This window comes from Triticum dicoccoides, chromosome 6B (genome assembly GCF_002162155.2).
Source record: "Triticum dicoccoides isolate Atlit2015 ecotype Zavitan chromosome 6B, WEW_v2.0, whole genome shotgun sequence".
Classification (NCBI taxonomy): domain Eukaryota; kingdom Viridiplantae; phylum Streptophyta; class Magnoliopsida; order Poales; family Poaceae; genus Triticum; species Triticum dicoccoides.
Genome location: NC_041391.1, coordinates 28330829 through 28352603, shown reverse-complemented (window position 1 = coordinate 28352603; position 21775 = coordinate 28330829). Strand labels below are relative to the sequence as shown.

The window sequence follows — 21775 nt, the reverse complement described above, 5'->3', positions numbered from 1 at the left end:
GTTATAGCTACTACTCTAACATTTATTCGAGTATATAGTTCTATGAGCTTTGCCATTTTACAGTTCATGAAAAGTAACTCACATATCCAAAACCAGTTCATACACCATATGTTTGCAAATTTCTTAGTAAGGCTAGTGTCTCCTCACCAAATAACTTGTCCAGGAAGGAGAATATCTCATAGTTCACCTTCTCGGCCTGCTCTTGCTGGAGGTAATGGTGACCTTCAATGATGGCGACCTCAAGATCTGGAACATTGAACTTGAAAGCTCCGCTCTCGATGTAGTGTTTGATTCCAAAGGACTGGACACCGGTGTCCTTCTCACCCCCAATAAACTTTGCAGGCACCGTGATCTTCGCACCATGCCATGGCGCCGTAAGCATCCAATTCCTGTGTTTCCCATGAATTTAGTGCTACAAAGCTAGATCAAACAGAAATAATGGAGAGAAACTTTGAAAATTACGTGTCCATCATGCGGTAGTAGTTGAGTGGCCCGGTGAAGCCAGACTTCTGAAACTTCTCGGCGTACTGACCCAGTTCTTCCTCAGTCATCCAAGGAAGTGGGGATGATGATGCTTCCAAAAAGTCTATAATCTCCGTTCCAGGAGGAGCAGTGAGATCATCTAATTTGATGGAGTAGAACTTCTTTAGGACGGTTGCAGCATCGTACCGATTGAATGCTCTTTCAGCTCTTCCAGGCTCCTGCATGCATGGTTTTGAAACAAGTTGGTCTTTGCAACAGCTATGGCGCTAAATATAGTGCTGATTTTGTTTTTTGCCAGTCGACCTTTAGGCAAAAAAGAGAAAAAAGTGAGAACATAAAAGTGTGAATAATAACCTCAATATAGTGCTGATTTTGTTTTTTGTACAATTAAAGTTATTTCTTAGCAAAAAAAATTACACGAGTAGAATACTTCAACATGTTTGTTGCCAAAAAAAAATCAAGTTTTTTCAACCATGTTTGCAATTACCAAGTTTTAAAAAAACATACACCCAGGTTCCAAGCGTCCTCCTCCGAGACCATGATCACTAGTCTACCACCAGAAGGTTATGCTATATGACTGGTGCAACCCTGAGGCCTGAAACTGTAATTTTGGACCCGCAAAAAACCCAGTAATTTTGGAGCAAATGAAGGCTAACTGAGTGTATCTGTCCAAATCATAATCGAACCTCTCTTGCCAGACCATTACTTATGTGAAATATTGTTGTTCAATATTTGAGGAAAACTATTACTTTTGCAAATAAATTTACCAGACGGTGCATTGTTCTAATTTTAAGAAAACAAATGGTATCTTCATCTAAGACATAGAATGAGTCAATTAACAAAAAGTAAAAAATACAAATTTACTAGCTTGGATCGTTTTGCTTATGGACAGCTAGTGCCCGATATTAAGTCTTTAGTTGTTGATAGAGAGTTTATTTCTCAGAAAATTCATAGAGATCAGAATAAGGTTGCAGATTGACTAGCCAATTATAGTCGCTCAAACATAGCACGACTGTGTGACTACATCGCGAGGATCCATGTATAGCTTACCTCTAAATTGTAAGTTTGCAACCCTATTACTATGGAATAAAACTACCCTATAGAACCCCATCGAAAAAGTTAGATGCATCAACCAATTGCCGCCCTTGGATAATCAAGTGCTCTCTCTCTCTCTCTCTCTCTCTCTCTCTCTCTCTCTCTCTCTCTCTCTCTCTTCAGTTTTTTTCTTTTTGAGAAACAATCTCCTTCAATTTATATGTGATTAATTTCCATGTCAAAGATAAATACACAGATTAAAATAGGCGTCAGTTTGTATGTGATTATTTTCCAAGTCAAAGAAGATAAATACACAAATTAAAATGGGCTTTTTCTTTGTTGTTTCTGGGCCAGATACTTATCTTTTTTATGTAGCATGCAAATAATCGAATTACTCGATGAAACTTTGTACATACTTGAAGCACGTACATATGTATTTGTATGAAAAAGATTGACATTTTTTGAAACTTCTAAATATATTATATTTTTATTTTTTGCCCTGCAACGCCGCTCTGCTTGCTCTCTCTGTCTCTCTCAAAAAAATGGCTTCATCTGCTTCAGTTTGTATGTGATTAATTTCGATATCACAGAAGTTAATTCACTGCTTCCCCATGGCGTTGTCAATAAGAAAAAGATGGATGCTGAAAATATATAGAAACCTGGTACTGTGTGATGTAGAAGCCATCGCAGCGCGCCGCGAACATCTTCGTCACTGGGCGAGGGGAGCGTGGGAACTGGGAAGTACGGCACCCCCAACGCGACGACGGCAAGCACCCGGTCCGGCCGAAACAGGCACAGATGCCACGCCGCCTGCGCGCCCAAGTCGTGCCCCACCACCACCACCTGCGCCGGCGCCAGGTGTCAGCGCGTCACTCACGGCGGCCGAGGGGTAAAAACACAAAGCTACAGCTATGCAGAGAAGGGCGCACCTTGGTGAGGCGAAGGTGATCGAGGAGCGCGACGATGTCGCCAACGACGTGGAGGACGGTGTAGGCGCCGGGGTCAGCCGGGGCGCCCGAGTCGCCGAAGCCGCGGAGGTCGGGGGCCAGGGCGCGGAAGCCGCGCGCGGCGAGAGCGGCCATCTGGTGACGCCACGACAGCCAGAGCTCCGGGAAGCCGTGCAGGAGGAGCACCGCCGGGCCGGCGGCGGGGCCCTGCTCGGCCACGTGGAGGGACACGCCGTTCACGTGGGCGTGCCAGTGCCGCACTGCGGTTCTGTGGGCAAGAGAGGTGGCCTTTACAAGCTGATGACTAGGATACGTCCGCGTTGAACGGAGACAAAAAAATGTTCCGGATTGACCAGGGCGCGGCCTCATACGTTTCAACTTTTCTCGCAAAGAAAGATGGCATCGAAAACGATAAAGGAGCGACCAGTCGACGACCCAAATGCACAACAACTTGATTAAGGGAAAGGAAAAAGTCTAAACTAAACCTTGAAGTTGTAGACAAAAGTTAAATCAAATCCTGAACTTTGAATCCCGAAAATTGGCGCTCTGAACTTGTAATCCCGGTCTGTTTTAGACCCTAGACCTGTTTGTCACACCGGGGATACTACAATTCCGGCCAGGATAACCAGCTACTCTCACGCACAAGAATTTGGGCCGGCCCACTATAACACAACAAGAATTCATGAAGTTTAAAAATGTTCGCACATTCCTAAAATTGTTCAGAAGTTAAAAAATGTTCCTGTTTTATATTTTGGGACAAATTCAATTTTTTTGTGTTTTTTTAATATTTGGAATTATGAAATTCTATTCAAAAAACTGTTCATGATTTTAAAAAAAATCACATTTTTCAAAAAATGTTAAGAAGTACAACAGTTTTTAACATGCTATGATTTTTTTTTAGATTTTCAGGATTGTGCGACATTTTATGAATAATGTTTTTGGAATTTCAAAAAATATTTTGTAAATACTGTTTTGAAACGATTCGGTCCGGTCGACCGGCCAGGCCCAAGACTCCGCAGGTCTCTTGCACGCTGTTAGGTTGAGGCAAGATCAAACAAGGAAAAGTCGCCTAAAAATAACAATCCAAAATAAACCTTGAACTTTTAGACAATTGCGAAATCAAACCCTGAATTTTTAATCCTTGAAATCATCACACCCAACTCTCCAATCCAGTCTATTTTAAACCTTGAGTGGGGTTCTCGAAGGGATTGTCGACGGGGCAGCAGGTCGAACAGGGATCGTTGGCAGCGGACGGAAGTGACTGGGCCGGCACACCAGGCTGAATCGGGGTTTTCTTACGTAGTACACGACTTAAACATACCGAAAATATGTAAGACTCCCAGGGAATCAAACTTGTGATTTAGCGCTTCTGAACAACTCCGGCTCACCACTCTAACTGATGATTGTTGGTGATAAATGAGAAGCGTGAAAATATTTAAGAACATAACATGGCCTCCATACTCGAAAACTCTTTTTTTTAAATCATCAATTTTGAAATCCAAATATTATTAAATAAAAAAAATCAAATGTCCAAAGATTTTTGCAAAGATGCAAACAATTACTGGAATTACAAACATTTTTTTAAACATAAACAAATTTTGAAAACATGAACCTTTTTTGAAAGGTGAACACAGTTTTATACATGAAACCATTTTCAAAGGTGAACAAAATTTTGAAAACATGAACAATTTGTTAAACCTGCACAAAATTTTAAAGTGAGAACAATTTTTTTCAAAACACGGAAATTTTTTTTGAAACACAAATATTTTCTAAAGATATACATTTTTTGAAAAATGGGAATACATTTTGAAACCTGAGAAATTTTTTAAAACGCGAACAGTTTCTATTTTTTAAAACAATTGGAATAAACTTTTGAAGGAAGTTCACATTTTAGTTTTTTTTCAGGTTTCAGAAATAAATCAAATTTTAAATTTTGTTCCATTTTTTCAAAAAGTGTTCCCACTTTAAAAATGTTTGGTGATTTCATAAATGCTTCATGCTTTCAAAATTTGTTTGTGTTTTAAAAAAAATCACATTTTTGCAGAAAGTTTGGAATTTTGAAAATTATTATTTTGCTTTTAGGAATATACTGATTTCAAAATGATTGACAATTTTCAAGAAAATGTTTCAGAAAATTGCAAAAAAAATTCAAATATGCTGCGGATTTTAAATAGACAGGAATCGGAGTGTTTCGTGTACTGATTTCAGGGATTAGAAGTTCAGGGTTTGATTTAGCGTCGTCTATAAATTTAAGGTTTATTTTGGACTTCTTGCAACAAACAACGGTTTTGACACTCCCCGGCATGTTTGGTGTGAGGTCCATGCAAGAGAATGTCCTGCTTTGCCTAGGTGTAATGCTTTGTTGGTGTTCTTTTCCTTTCTTTGTGCTGCTGCAAGAGAATGTCCTGCTTTGCCTGGGTGGTTGGCCCAGCCGTGTCACCGGAACCGGATCTTAGTTCTCTTCCACCTAAAATGGGTGCATGTAGCAATACTCAGAGCCACAGAGGGCGAAGGCTGGTGCAGCCGTGAATTCATGATGGATGCACATGTGTGTCCTTATCTTTTTAGCACCGGAACGAAGGAAATGGGGAGCAACGTGGTGGTGATTATGCCGTGGTTTAAGATGATGACCTGCTTAGGTCTGGTTACATATTCTTGTGTGGCGGGGTCTTCTCGCAAAGTTTAGGGATGATGATATCGAGCTCCAAGGATCTTCATGTTTTCCTAGTTGTTAGGATGCTCTTTGGTTTTCTAGTTCTTTGTGCGGGTGTTTAAGGTGTGCTTACTTATACAGATCAAAGACTTTGTATTATTTTGTGATTTGAATAGAATCATGCTTTCTAAAAAAAGCTAAAATGGGATGGCCTACTTCAGCCACTCGCTCGTTGGCTCTGTGTAAGACGTCGACATTTGTCGCAATGTGCGGCAAATAGAAAATGCTCCTTTTTTGTGCTTTAAGTGCCAGGTTGCCACAAAAATGCGCAAGGGTCGCGTCCCACGATCCTTTGGTTCACTTGTGGTTCACTTCTACTGGCTCAGGAAAAAAAAGGCAATGTTTATCATTTTCAGTTTTGAAAAGTTAGTGAAATAAAAAAAATCATGTATTCGAAAAATCATGGATTTTTAAAATTTCGACATATTTGAAAGAATGATCACAAAATTTGAAAATACTCAGGAATTGGCAAAAATGTTCACGAATTTTTCAAAATGTTCACAAATTAGATACATAAATACTTTTAAAAATGTTTGTGTATTTATAAAACATTCACAGTTTTAAAAAAAGTCAAAAAAGTAAAACATGTTTGTAAGTTAAAGAAAACATCAAATGAAAAAATCATGTGAAAAAAGGAAGAAAGAAAAAGGAAAATGTGTGGAAGGTTCAAGGAAAATAGCAGAGTGCCACTATGTGGGCCGATCATTACTGAAATAACTCTACAAGAGGGTTTGTGTTTCCTGCCAAAACAGTGCGTGTAATAATTAACCAAGGGGTACCCTGCGCGGGGTCACCGCGCGTTGCTTCCCAACACGACAAGTAGGGTAACGTTGCGTGAGAAAGTCGGTCTCAGGTGCACTGCACGTTCGACACGTGGCGGAAGGAAATGTGGTCGCGCAATTATTTCCCTTTTCTCTTTCTGGGTTCGATGTTCTCCACCATGGGAAGCACGCCTATACCCACGGGAGTACAGGTGTGCTTCGCGCAAGAGCACACCTCCCTTTTTTTCCATTTTCTGACTTGGTTGTGCTCCCCCACACCTATGCTTCGTGTGGGAGCACATGTATACTTCGTGTGAGAGCACACCTTTTTTTTTCGTTTCCTAATTTTTGGATGTGCTCCACTGCAGGGGAGCACCTCCACTGCTCGTGAGAGCACAAGTGTGTTCTGCACGGGGACCACACTTTTGTGCTTTCTATATAGAGTACACAAGAGAAAACATTATAATAAAAACAGAAAAACAACAAAACCAGGAGAAAAAAAGAAGAAAAAAACCTTCATGCCCCCTCGCGCTCGTGAACCTCTCGCTTCTCCTGAATATCCCCGGGAAGCCCATCCAAAAGATGGGGGCTCCTGTTCGACGCCCTCAACACAGCTTTGACCAGTTGGCGCTCACAGCGACTTGTAGCGGCCCGGCTAAGCCGCTCTGAAACACAGAAAACGCGAAGTTAAAAAAAGGAAAATATGTAAATTTCTCACATTTAATTGTGAGAAGCGGGATTTGAACCATGGATGGGATCATGGTTGAACGCAGTGAATAACCAGTAGGTCAAGCTAACTAAGTAGTTCACTATGAGGAAAGAGTGCTATTTGGCCCTAAACCCTTTATTTAGTTAACATATACTATTATATACCCAACGTAATTTATATGAAAGTGAAAGCATAACATTGAAAATGAAGTCTTAAAACTAGTGAAAAAATCATGAATTTGAAAAAAGGTTTCTTGAAATTGGAAAAGGTTCGAAGAAATGGAATTTCTTTATGAATTTGAGGAAAGTTCAAAAATTAGGAAAAAAGTTCATCGACTTCTAAAAATCATGAATTTTTAAGAAAAATGAAATATAGGAAAAAAGTGCAATAAATCTGGAGTAAGTTTGCGCATTTCAAAATTGTTCATCAGCTAAAACATCATGCATTTGAGAAAAGTTCATAGAAACAATTTCATCAATTTTTCAGAAAATTTCAGAAATTCAAAACAAATTCATCGATTTTGGAAAATATTTTTTTTTGAAAAAACACATGAATCCGAAAAATATTTCACTGAGTTTGGAAAATTATAAAAAGTTCATTGATTTTGAAAAAACTTCTCAAATTTGAAGAAAAAATCATCTATTTAACAGAAGTACGTCGATTTTGGAATAAAAAATCACAAATTTGAAAGAAGATCATCGATTTTGAATTAATGAAACCACAAGTTCGATAAAAGTTCACTCGTGTTTTTAAAAAGGCTAGCGGGTTTGAAGAAAGATAAACAATTTTGATTAAAAAAGTTCATGATTTTTTTGGCACAAAAATCGTCTATTTTGTTTTAAAAAAACTCGAATTAGAAAAAAAAGTTAACCAATTTTAGCAACGTGCATGAATTAAACAAAGTTCCCCAAATAATAAATGTGTCGAATTTGAAAAAAATGTCATGTATTTTAAAGAAAAATGAACAAGAAAAAGAAAACATGAAACAGAAAAAAGAGAGCAAAAAATGGCGAAAAACCCATAAAAGGAGCAATAGCACCCACAATATTTTTGAAGGTAAAAAAAATGCAAATTGGTAGAACCCGGGAAGCAGGGGGTGTGCGCCGGTTTGATTCTTTGCCTTTAACCTGCACCTTCAACGCCATATAGAAAACGTCACAAAAGGCAGGGAGCAACAAGTTAGCGGGTACTCTTTCCGGAGCCCGCGCAATTGTCATTTTGGGTGGGCTGGGAGCGCACCAATTGGCGCGTTATCAGCCGCCACCACGTGTCGTGCTCTGGACTCTCACTCTTATTTTTTTAAATATATCTTGTACAGGTTTTTGGCTTTTAGATATTTTTTTTATTTTCCTCTGGTTTTTCTTAGGTTTTGGAACACAAAAAATTTATTTTTTTTTGCGCGAGAAAACTATATTTCCTTCCATGAGAGGCACAAATTTACTTCTCGTGGAGGCACAAATTTGCTTCCACGAGAAGCAGAACGTGCCTCTTAAAAAAGGGGAAAAGTGTTTTTTCTTTTCTTTCTCTTCCGCGAGAGGCACATATTTACTTCTCCTGCAGGCACGGATTTGCTTCCGTGATAGGCACAACCCTGCCTCTCGCAAAAGGGCAAAAAAACACTTTTTTTTCTTCCATGAGAGGCACGGATTTAGTTCTCACGAAGGCATGAATTTGCTTCCGCGAGAAGCATCACAACATGTTTTCCTTTTATTTTCCTTCTGCGAGAGGCATGGGTTTACTACTCGTGGAGGCATGGATTTACTTTCGCGAGAGACACAGACATGCCTATCGGAAAAGGGGGGGAAACACGTTTTTTTCTATGAGAGGCACGGATTTACATCTTGTGAAGGCACGAATTTGCTTTCGCGAGTCGTGCCTCTTGAAAAGGAGAAAAAGCATTTTCTTTTTTCTTTCACGAGAGGCACAAATTTACTTCTCATGAAGGCACAAATTTGCTTTCGTGAGAGGCACGACTGTGTTTCTCGATGTTTTTTTTGCTTTCGTGAGGGGCACATATTTACTTTTTGTGGAGGCACCGATCCGCTTCGCAAAGGGAAAAAACATGCTCCCGGTTGGGGTTTTTAGTCCATTTTTTGTCCATTTTTTGTCAAAACCTACGAACAAGGATCTAGTTTTGAACATCTCGATGTGAGAAATACAACGGTGAAAACAGTTCGAGATTTGAATGCGGGGTTTAAGAGATAAATTTTTTGAATAAACGACTCTACGAAAAACCGGAAAACCAATATGTCGTGATAAGTGACACATATGCAGTACGCCATTTATCGCAATCTGGGGAGGTGGAAATGATCTTTGCAAAGAGTACTCTTTAATTAGTGATTTCGCAGAATGTACCCCCTGACTAATTCCCAAGTGCAGGTGCGGGTGATGCGCTGCACAAGTCGTGATCCGCCAATTGCTCTGGCCCAATTAGAATATGTAGTACAACTCCACAAATACAATCACGCTCGGTAAATAATTTGGTGGATTCCCCACTACCTACACACAAATCGCACTCGGAAGTCTTTAAAATTTCAGTCCATATTCTGAAAATTAAAATTTTCCAGACTTTCTCACAAATTATGCAAATACTTGAGCAAGTGCCGGAGAACGATACAAACCTATCAACTAAAGAGCACCGTTGGTGGCAATTCGATGTTAATTGTGCTCCCTTCAAGCATCTCGACAACTCTAGTCATCGTTGGACGATCTGTAGAACTCAACTGTATGCACCACAACCCAACCACTATCATCTTCCTTACAATCTCCGAGGTCTCTCCATTAATCTCAGAAGCACTAACACAATATTCATCTAAATGTTCATAAATCCATTGTGGGAAATATTGGCTGCTAGATTCACTATTTGGAGTGATATTCTTATAATCCTTTGCCCCAACCATCTCAAGAACCATCATTCCGTAACTGTAAACATCAGACTTGGTACTTACTGCTCCAAATTGCTTCGAATAAACCTCGGGGGCTATATAGCCTATTGTTCCTCTTGCACCACCAATGGAAATAACACTTTCCTTATTGATGCACTGCTTGGCTAGTCCAAAATCAGAAATCTTTGGACAGAAATTTTGATCCAATAGAATATTGTGGGGCTTGATATCAAAATGCACTATGCGGGTATTGCATCCTCTGTGGAGATATTCGAGTCCTCGAGCAATGCCCACTGCTATATCAAGCAATTTCTCCCAACCTAAAGTATTTCCACCTTTATAGCCATCTTTGAAGGCATACTTTTCAAGTGAACCATTAGGCATATAGTCATAAATTAGTGCCCTTTTGGATCCTTCCAAACAAAATCCCAAGAGAGTAACAACGTTAACGTGAGAAGTTCTACTAATGCTAGCTACCTCATTGATGAAATCGTCCCCATCGGTCTTGTAGTCCTTTAGCATTTTGACTGCTATCCGACGACCATCAGAGAGGTCGCCTCTGTAAACAGCACCAAATCCACCTTGACCTAGCTTTTCAGCAAAAGATCTCGTCATTCTTTTCACTTGCACATAAGTGTATCTTTTTGGATGGATAGTTCCATTTTTTTGTAGGAAGGACTCAATCTTTGCTCTCTCCTTTGATTTCCTTTTGGATCTGCACTTCGTGTAGCCCAACCACAATGCAAAAAGAAGCATAAATATGCTCGAGCTGCCTGCTATTGCATCTGCGTCGAAATTTAGGAGGGGAAAAGGCATCAAAAGGGGAAGCAACTTATACAATCTTCTAGTTATAGTGATTGTATCTTGCAAAATGTGTGGAAATATTCTAGTATCACGTACTACCTTCGTCCAGAATTACTTGACGCCGAAGGGCGTCAATAATAGAGAGAAATGCATCTCGAGTTGAAGACCCCTTTTGGCAAACCTACTTGTATTGTCTATTCTTTGTTTTTGATATAGCTTCCCACTCATTCCAAGTGGTTTATATTGTCTATTCTAAAAGGCTAGATAAATTTATATCTGCGTCATAAACTCTAGACTTAATCTGCGTGTCAAGAACACGTTCCACTTTTCAAATAAACTGAACACAACAACTAAATACATTTACAATTGAAGCACAGCTTGTTAAAGGACGGACAAAAATGGGACTATCATGTGGTTGAGAGATCTTACATATTTTTATTCTTGTCTTTGAGTATCCATGCCCTGTGGAAAATTCAGTCTTTGAGTATCCATGCCCTGCAGAAATTTGAACAAAAATGCTCATGAGTATATGGAAGATGCATTTATTCATAAATATAACGTCTGCGCCACAAGGTCAATATTCCTTTAGTTTATCGTACACATTCAAACAGAAGTAACTTGCTATCCATCTACTAGTCTAGGACAATAGTAATTTCTGTTGCAGGAACAACCACTATTGTTCTCTCTAGAATAAGAACGACCACTGTTTTCTATGCATAACCTCTGACAGAGATAGGTTTATACACACGAAAATAAGGGCCAGTTCTTATTTTCTCAAGAAAAGTTATCACTTGAAGTTATCTTATACTGACCAGTAGCGAATGCTCTTATCAGTTTTAGGATTAGTGGCGACGAATTTTGTTTTGAGATCAGAATGGTGTGATTAATCACGTGTCTGGGTAATTTCAGGTCAGAATAGTCAATGCCAATGGGTAAGCGAATACTGTCAGGTTACTGTAAAATAAGGTCTAGTTTACATATATTGTATTTATACATATACATGTATGTAACCTGATCATCTATATATAGTGAGACGTGAGGTGGATGTATCACCCACGCAAAACCCTAAACCTACCTCTCTACATGGTATCGGGGCCAAGAGGTCTTGAGTTCAAGACCAGGCTGACGCAATTATATTGCATCCCACTTTCGGTCCACGTTTAGACCTGAGGGAGCCACACATGAGTGGGAGTGTTGACGTATAATGTGTTGCCTTGTCTCTTCCATCAGATCGGTCTTTTTGTTGCATTGGCTAGAGCATGCACTTCGACATGGTATCAGAGCATGCAAACTCCAGTGGTCCATCTACGGGCTCAAAAAGTCGTCGCGTGCCTGGTATGCTCGGCTGAGTAAGCGTCTCTCACAGCTTGGTTTTGTTGCCTCGAAGGCCGATGCTTCCTTATTCATCTTCTCCCATGGTGCTATTCAGATATACATGCTAGTGTATATTGATGATATTGTGATTGCTGGTTCTACACCTGCTGTGGTTGATCGCCTTTTGCGGTCCTTGTCTGCGAGTTTTCCCATCAAGGACTTGGGTCGGCTGGAGTACTTCCTTGGATTGGAAGCGTCCTTTCATTCAGGGGGCATTGACATTGACGCAGAAGAAGTATGCACTTGATCTGCTTTATCGCGTCAACATGGAGAACTGCAAGTCCTGTTTCACTCCACTAGCTACATCCGAGAGCCTCTCACGCCACAGTGGTGCATTGCTGAGTACTGATGACTCTTTCAGGTATCGTAGTGTAGTTGGAGCACTCCAGTATTTGACACTCACCCGTCCAGATATCTGCTTTGTTGTGAACAAAGTGTGTCAATTTCTGTCCCAGCCTACGAAGATTCATTGGAAAGCTGTTAAGCGTATCCCGAGGTATGTCAAAGGTACGCTAGACATAGGACTATGCATTCGTAAGTCCCTTTTTACTGGAGTCAGCATATTCTCCGATGCGGACTGGGCAGGTTGTGTTGATGACAGGCGTTCCACAGGTGGATTTTCTTTGTTTATTGGACCCAATCTTATATCTTGGAGTTCAAAGAAGTAGCCTACAGTCTTAAAATCTAGCACCGAGGCAGAGTATAAGGCATTGGCAAATGGCGCGGCTGAAGCTATTTAGTTAGACTCGGTTCTCACAGAACTTGGAGTTACACAGCAGCGCACACCTATATTATGGTGCGACAATTTAGGGGCAACTTACCTGACGGCAAACCCAGTGTTTCATGCTCGGACCAAACACATTGAGATTGACTTTCACTTTGTGAGGGAACGAGTAGCAGTAGGTGCATTGGAGGTCAGGTTTATCTCAACAGATGATCAGCTAGCGGATGTATTTACTAAACCCGCTACCCGTCAGATGCTAGACCGCTTCAGGACCAATCTGAATCTTGTATGTAGTTCAGATTGAGGGGGCATGTAAAATAGGGTCTAGTTTGCATATATTGTATTTATACGTGTACACGTATGTAACCTGATCATCTATATATAGTGAGACGTGAGGTGGATGTATCACTCATGCAAAACCCTAAACCTACCTCTCTAACTGTTACGAACACAGCTTAACTAGTGTTCACAGGATAAGATGTTGATGATGCACTTCTGAATACGTCTCGGTGCTAAACAGATGACATTATCAGCCACAGATGGATTTGTTTGCAGTTAATATGGTAAATAGATGATATTATCAGCCATAAGGTGGTTCTGTTCAGCAGTCCCGTACAAAAATCAGTTAAATCTATCTATGTGGGTGTTCGCCAGAAATAAATTGGTTCAAGTTTGCAGCACCAACTAAGTTCAGACGGTGTAGTCCGAGCCGAGGTTACTGGTTCAAGATGGGCTTCAGTTTAACTACTAACCTGAACAACTATATTCAAGTTAAAGGCATGCCATACCTAAAAAAACTAAAGATTCATAGTTAGATCTGATAGGCTTGATTTACAGCGATCAGAAATGTTCAGGCTTACCCTAAAAAGAGGAGAAATGTTCAGGTTTTGCACTTGCGCATCTGGTTAATTAGTGAGAAATTATACAACGCGCCAGGTCAGGAAGATGCAAAGTGACAGCAAGTGGCGGGCGCTCCAAGGCATGAAAACGGAACAGAAGGTACGAGATGAAAATTACACAAACGGGAAGGCCAAAACAACCAAATGATTTCAAATTATAATAGAGAGAAGATCTTCAAATCGGATGAGTAGTAGGATGTGTAATTGAAGATTGTTTGAGTTGCATTTGACAGATAGAATGGACAAGTTGGTTGTTCATGGTTCAAGCCATCGACAATTGGACATAACTAAAAAAGAAATAAATGAATTGGAATTCCAGTTTCTCTACCTTAGACACTAAAAGAACGTCATGGAAGAAAAACAATGTGACAAAGGATTACCAGGAGCTGGAGCCACTGGCCTGAACCACATTAGATTAACAAGACTGTAGTCCCCAACCAGTACTGGATTGATCCGAACTGTATGCATGCTAAGAGAATAATTCATCGCAGTAGCTTGGTCGGATGAGAAGCTATTTCCAGTGTGTGGACCTATGTCAATTGTCATATTTAGCCCAGAGGTTCCAACAACATAGAAATTTACAATCTCAAACTGAGTAACCCGCAAGTTGAGCTGTGATGCAAGCTCCTCAAGAAATTCAGTGCTCCAGTTTGAATTCAAGGAAACATTGTGAAGAAAGAGCTCAACTCTTATTGGGTAAACACATTGGCAGTTCTGGCTACCTCGTCTCTGTACCATGTTCGGAGCACAACAGCCTGGTAAAACAGAGAGTAAATTATAACATAATTGACCGTTCGGCAGCGTATGTAGAGCAAATATCAGGATGTACTAAAAAAACAAAAGTATCTATGATTGAAGTCAATGTTATCCATCACCGTTCATTTATTATGAAACTGCTACGAACCCTAAACATCATTTCACCGGCCACCATTCCAAATTGATGGATCAAAACATAATGCTTGAATTTGCAAAGGCTAACAAGCTTATATAATTTACAGCTAGGTAAGACAATTGGTATTACGATCAGTCCTATGGTGCTATTTTCCCAAATACACAAGTATCACCTTTCATGTAATTTGTAGTCATGTTTGACATGATGAAATCATTTGGAATTAAATTATTTCAGGATCTAGGAAAACTGGAAAAGTTACCATCTTGTGGAGATACTGCACTAGTATTTGGAGCTGCATCAGGGAGAGCAGCATCCATGTGATGAGGAATATCTTCTGCTGAGCGCCTGTTACGCTGCACCGAAGGATCAGACAGGTCCAAGGAATCAAAGGCGAGGTCAGAGGCACCAGAGATGGAGCTATTGCTCGGCACAGAGAAAGGAGAGTGCACAGATGATAGAGCTGATGGTGATAAATATGGCTTCTTTTGTCTATGCTGACTCATTGCAATACTTGTTGTGACAACTTTGGTTTGGGATACCATGGGCTGAACCGAACTCCATTGTTGTGAAGGAGACATTATAGGAGTGTGAGTGTCAGGAGCCATTAGAGCCGATGTTTTGGCAATCAAATCGGTTTCGTTGACAAACTCCAGAGCGAATATAACAACCAAGAAATTAAATAAAAGTTTCCTTGGAGCATCTTCAAACAGTCCTGACAAGAAACAGTACAACCAACAAATCAGCATCATCTTAATTAAGATAGCGGCATGCTGAGAAGTGCAACTAATTAATATGAACTCACATATCTACAAAATTAGTGTGAACAGCCCATCGGCGTGGCCCTTATAAATAATACATAGCCAGTGCAGAGAAATTGCCTTTCAAACTGGTCAGGTCGAAATGTTTTCAAGATCATATACCCATCTACCACTAATGCAAGTTAACTGAATTGATGTGAAATGAGGCTAGAGTACAAACCTCTTTTATATTAAATAAGTACAGAAGAGACACACTTATGTTTATCTCAAAGCGATGGTGAATTAAGGACACTCAGAATACTTATCGTCTCGATTGCCTCCAAAGCATTCCTTCTTAAGCCAATAATTAACTAGTTCTCTCTAGCAATGGATCTACCTACTGATGCAGCGCTATTCAATAAGAACGGTTAAAAAAATACGGTGAAATGTTCCACCAATGAGCAACTGATCTTTTGAGCTAACTAAAACCACGACAAGTATTTTAAACGGAGGGAGTACGGAAGCAGCGCTATTTAATAAGAACGGGAAACAAAATATAGTGCAAATGTTCCATTAAAGAAACGGGTTCATGGCATTAGACAATTCTGAGCTCTTGAAGCATTCCCTGATTAGGCTCCCGCTACACTGCAAAGCAAGGGCAGCGCAGGAGCTACTCACCAAGCCTAACCGAGCCCCTGAATCCACCATTCCCACGACTCCCGACCGAGCTCCAAACGATTTGGCCAGTGAACAAGCGGGGCAACGAAGATCCTAGAACAGCCACCACGGCGAACACTGAATTGGCCGTCACCTCACACCCCCACAGAAACGCTAAGCAAAGTCGGACTTTCCAACAGGTCCTTCTGCTGGAGCGCCAGTTTCGGTCGTCCGTGTGCAATATAGTAGTTTTTTTTTCAAAGCGCGGCTAATTTAGCGTGGCTGTTGGAGATGCTCTAACGAAGCAAAGCAAACAAGACATCAAGCACGGGTCCCGGTGTTCCAACTTCCAATGCAACCTTGGGGTGAGCTCAGATAGGGGGAGTCTGGCTTACCTTGTTCAGCGCGGCACAAGGCATGCCCGGGCAGCATCATCCCCTGGCGCGGCGGCGGGAGGGAGCGGCGCCGGCGACTCCGGGGAGGGAGGGCTACGTTTAGAGGGAGCCGGAGCCGCGCAGCGCTGCGAATTTGTGTCTGCTTTCTTTTCCTCTCTGCTATGACGCAACCTATGGTGGGAATTCGGTAGGAGAAAGAGACTTGGCAGAAACAAGGGAGCAGGTGGGAGAACGCGGACGTTCGGTGTTCGGCCGCGTTGGCCGGCGCTAGGCGCCAGCCGGCAGTAGATATGAAATAATCAGTAGCCGCGTGACCCTCTAATCTCTATCAACCTTGGGATGCTCACACACGCAGCGAGCATCACTACCCGTGCGGCCGTGCCTCCCTCTCGCACTCATCGATGGCACGGCACCACGTTTGCGGCATCTGCCGCGCCGTCGCAACATCGTGTGAAGCAACCTCAAAATCCTCAGTGTCGCCTCGCAGCAGCAGCGGTGCCCGAAGTGAAGAGTTCGGCAGCGGCGGCGGAATCGTGGTTGCGGCTGGGGTCGTTAACGTTGGGGCATTGGCGGGCGTCAAGCGGTCGCGTCTAACCTGAGGCCACGCTCGCAGCGGAGGAAGGTGGGCTGGCCATGTATACGTGGGTTCTTTTTTTTGTTTTTGAGGGTATGTACACCTGGGTTCGCTGTGTTGTTCTCGGTCGTTGGCTGCTGCTGGGTTTTTTCCGTTTTTTTCCCTGTGTCGTTTTTTGGCTTTGGTTTTCCTTCTTTTTTCTTTCTTCCTGATTTTTTTCATTTGTCATATTTTATTTTTTATATAGTTTTTATATTATAAACATTTTTTTCTAATCCCCCCAATATGTGCTTTCTCATGGAAAATCTCACGCGTGGATGTTGGCAACAGATATATGTAGTCCAGCGAGGCTTCAAATTTCCTCATCTCAAATCAACACCCCTAATCCCCCCAAGATGTGCTTTCTCAGGGAACTCTCACGCATGATGTACTCCCTCTGTCCCATAATGTAAGACATTTTTTGACACTAGCGCAGTGTCAAAAACGTCTTACATTATGGGACGGAGGGAGTAGCTCTTAGCCAATCCCCGAGCAAGCGATGAGAGTTGTTGTAGAATCTCCCCTCCCTACCACTCCATCGACGATGGCAGCTTCCTCTCTGGTGCTCAAGATAGCGACGAATCCGAACGAGATAGAAAGGGGGTGAGGTGGTGTTGGCTATATGTTGGTGAAAACTGTCACGGGTAGTTAGCATTAGTATTAGGCTAATAGACAGTTAGCGTTATCTTTAAGCTAAACTACCAGCAGTTGGAAGACCTGCTTTATCCAAACACAATGTATGGTAGTTTACCTCTTCCATAGGACGGAAACATTGTAAACGACTGTTCAGACAGTATATAAGCCTGAACAAATTATCAATACAAGCATCCATTCTTTCTTTCAACTAGATGACCCGTTGCGCCAATGGCGCAAAGGCCGAGTGTAAGCCAAGTAGTGAAAGAGTGCGCATATATCTCTTTTATCGTGGCTGCCTCAAAAGCATACTACACAGCAGTCTAAGCAGTAAATTACCGATAGTTAAATGCACATGATGGTCTTAGGGGATTACATAAGATCCAAAAGTATGATAAACACAGAAGTCTTGGTCTAATATTAAGTTATATAACAAGGAGCTCTTGCAACTTGCTTATATTGAGTAGACGATCAGGCACAGTCCCTTGGGAGTGCATTTGAAACCAAAAGCATATGCTTGCCCTTTGTTCATCTGTGCCTGAGCAAAGGCCGAGTGCAAGCCAAATATTAAAAGAGTGTGCATTAACATATTGCTGCTCCAAAAGCACAGCTCATGATACTGTATGCAGCAAGCAAGCGACAGACACACTGTATGCAGCAAGCAAGCGACAGGCATACGCACATGATTGTCATAGTTTGTTTTACATAAGATTCAAAATGATGCACTAAGTTATGTAGCAAAGAACTCTTGTGATCTGCTTAGATTGGATAGACAATCATGTAGAGGCCTTTGGACATGCGCTTGAAGGCGAAAGCATATATTTCTTTCATCATGGTTGTTTCAAAAGCATACCACACAGTAGTCTAAGCAGCAAATAACCGACAATCAAATGCACATGATGGCCTTAGGGGATTACATAAGATCCAAAAAGATGATAAATGTAGAAGTCTTGGTTGGCATCTATAGTAATGCTAAATTATATAACAAGGGGCTTTTGCAACTTGCTTATATTGAGTAGACGATCAGGTGCAGTCCCTTGGAAGTGCATTTGAAGGCGAAAGCATATGCTTGCCCTTTGTTCATGCTAGATGACCCGTTGCGCCCATGGCTTAAAGGGCGAGAGCAAACCAAGCTTTCAGAACATGCAAATTGGAATATTTTAGAGACCGGTCTTAAAATCCCTGAAGCATAAGGAAATAGATATTTAGGTATGATGTTCATAGATAGCGTTATATATTACATTGGTGGTATATCGGTTCATGGTAAGCAAAGCTACATAGACAGAGATGTGGCATATAAATAGCTTTGGTCACCCAACTTATGGTAACTGACATATGCAGTCATTTAGATCAGGTGGTCGTCGCTTCTTGCGTCATTGGCATAAAAAATGACCTCATCATCTAAGCAACTCTTTATGGTGGCCATGTTTGGTGGTTGTCATTGGGCAAAGCAGAAATGCCTTCCATATCATCGTCAAATCCCCAATAATACTTGTTTGTTTTCTGTAGAATGTCCTTTGATTGTAAAGTTCTGTCATTAAGGCGATCCACAACATACATTATCTATGAGAGAATATGGTTGAGATTATTGTCTTCAAGCATTGATGATGTTGTGGAGTTGGTATTTATGATGCAATAAAGTTCCTTTACTTCCGTGTGATTTCTCCTTAGACCATTGCACCTGTTATTGCTCAGATAGTCTATTATTCCTTCTTTTTCTTTCAGCTCGTGTTCCAGAACTTCTTTTTGAACCAATTGTAGCTTATCATAGTTGAACTCTTGTATCACTTTGTTGCAAGAGGTTTCCATGTATTTAAGAGGTTTGTTTGTCAGGCGATCTTTACCCTATTCCAGTTTTTCATAGACATAAATGAATTATTGATTTCTTTGCAAGTCCATTGTATACCTAGTACCCCAGATGGATAAAACTGAACAGTTGCCTCGAGACTAATGGTCCTTGCCTTGTGTGTTGAGTAAATTGCGTTTGGAAGGCCAAGCTATAGTATCATAGCATCCAGAAGCACTTTTGATGGAATCTATTTTTTTTCCATCACAAGTTCACAGCGGACTAATGATAGAGAGGAAGATATTATGAGCAAGTGTTTGAAGCTTTACAACACATGATTTTATATGCTCCTATATATCTATTATTTTTTGTGACAAGAACATTGTTGATAAACAGTTGTAATGGTAACTGAATGTGGTGCTCACACGTACAATCTCGAACTATTATGGTTTACCGTTGAGTCCCATGTAAAAAACATGTGCGTGTTGAAAATATTTGCATTTGCAGTAAGTTTGTGTCCGAGCAACCATCTCAAACCTGAAGCGTTATGAGAATATTTGAGTTTGTTAGTAGAAAAGTAGGTTTTATCAACCACTTAGGGTACTAATTCAAACCCTTCAAGATGAGAAATGATGTATAATTCAAACTTGCTGCGCTAAATGGCGCAGAGTCCCATATAAAACTATTAATGCTTTGATATTATTTGCATTTGCTAGTAAATTTAGATTTTAGCAAACACTTAGTGTATCTATTGAAACCCTTGTAGATGAGAAGTTAAGAGGATTTCTCTTCAAAAATGTATTATTGAGCGTGCACAATTTGGATCGGTCACATTTGCAAACATGGGATTGAAACAACGGTTTACATAACTAATACCTTGCATTTAGGATAACATACAATAAGATAGAATCAAAGATATCGTTCTTCCATAGGGATTCTATAACCTTCATTACATGGAAACATAGAGCCTGTTATTGAGCAAGTTGATGATTTTAGTTAATAAATGAATGCAAATCACAAAAGTTATTAAACTTTAGCGACTGCATAACCTTATCGATGATGGGATCAGGATATGACGATAATGAAAGTACTCCTAGAGCAAGTATTGTAATAACCCATTTTATCATGTCAAACAAATGCAAATGCCTCTCATGGTATCACTTAATCAAATAGTTTCCTGGTCATAATTGAATGAGCGGAGTGAATAGCAAAAAAACTACCACATTACGGGTCATCGTTCCAAAAAACTATCGCTTTTTTAATCTTTTCAAAAAAGCTACCACAAAATTGTTCTGCTATTACAAAAAACTACCATGTCGAACTGATGACTACTTTGGTTAACTTTAAACATTATTATGATAGCTCGGGTCCACTCGTCAGGTTGACCGTTTGATTTGACCGTTAGTTTGACCATTGACAGGTTATGATGGGTGGGGCCTAAGTATTTTTTTAGCAAATAGGTCCCTGAAACAAAATATAAAAGCAATCGTGTCCCTGAAATTTTTTTAAAAAAGCAATCCCGTCCTCTCGGGGAGCTCAACGCCGGAGCCGGCCAGCACCACGTCGGCGAGCTCGTCAGGGCCGTCCAGCTCTGGCCGTGGCCGGTGGGCAGCAGCAGCCGCGGTGGGCTGGAACCGCCCAAGCTCCCTGGCTGCTCCCCGCCCGTGCTTGAGCTCGTGGCCAGCGGCGGGGCAGACCTAAGAAGGCGGCGACACGTCCATGGCGCGGTGGTGGTCCGCCCTGGTGGCAGAGGCCGTGGCTGCGCCGGCCGTGGTGGTGGCCGGCCCGGAGGCGCTCCCCATGGCATGGTGGTGGTCGGCCCTGGCGGCGGCGGCCGTGGTGGTGGCCGGCCCGGAGGCGCTCCCCATGGCATGGTGGTGGCCGGACCAGGCGGTGGCGGCGGCCGTGGCTTTGCCGGCCGTGGCGCTCGGGATTTTGAGAGATAGGGGAGAGAGAGAGAGAGAGCACTTACATGTGGGACCCAGCTGTAAGTTAACGGTCAAACAAACAGTCAACAAACGGTATGTTTAATAGCGGGCCCGAAACTAATTCTAAGTCAAATGGTCATTTGGGTTTTTTGGAACATCAGAACAATTTTGTGGTAGCTTTTTGAAAAGATTAAAAAAGCGATATTTTTTGGAACGATGGCCCATAATGTGGTAGTTTTTTGCTATTCACTCTGAATGAGCGCATGCCTAGTCATCAAAATTTCGTTCTATGCTCAAATAGAGCGCATGCCTAGTCATAAAAATTCTTATCATGACTATACGATTAGCTCATGCATTTCATACCTCCCCCACAGCTTCAATCCCAAAAATTCTGAAAGTAATTCTGTTATCTTAAATCAAGTGTGTTTCTTTAAATTTGAGAAAATGACAAAACTATCATATATGTGTTTGGTGATGATTCAACTACTGGAATTTCATGAATATTTATATATGACAGTTACATGTTATCTACAAACTCCAGTAAAAATTTCATGCATTTCAGAATTTATCACTTACCTACAGTTCAACCCAAAGTTGGAGCAGATTTTATTTCGAATTTGAACAGTAGCATCTTTGAAATTTTCCAAGATTTTTTTATAAAATTCTGAGCACGGAAACATTTAGATCATGCTAATCTTGAGAAGCTTATGAAGGAATAGAGGAGGAAGAGATGTTTTAGTAAATCTCATTTGCGTTTATTTTCATTCAGCCCCTGCCTTTGACACTGGCCAGTGGGTGAG

General features: G+C 41.2%; 1 protein-coding gene and 1 pseudogene across 1 annotated transcript; both read right to left on the bottom strand.

The window, feature by feature from the left end:
• LOC119320620 lies at nucleotides 1–2868 on the bottom strand (annotated as a pseudogene).
• A 6305-nt stretch (nucleotides 2869–9173) lies between these two features.
• Nucleotides 9174–16123, bottom strand: LOC119325691 (LEAF RUST 10 DISEASE-RESISTANCE LOCUS RECEPTOR-LIKE PROTEIN KINASE-like 2.4). The gene is made up of 5 exons (XM_037599407.1): nucleotides 16016–16123; nucleotides 14486–14938; nucleotides 13715–14089; nucleotides 10767–10832; nucleotides 9174–10318 (listed from the first exon to the last, which is right to left on the bottom strand). The coding sequence occupies exons 1-5, from the start codon at nucleotides 16053–16055 to the stop codon at nucleotides 9273–9275; spliced, it is 1980 nt and encodes a 659-aa protein (XP_037455304.1). The 5' UTR covers nucleotides 16056–16123; the 3' UTR covers nucleotides 9174–9272.
• Between the last annotated feature and the right edge of the window lie 5652 nt (nucleotides 16124–21775).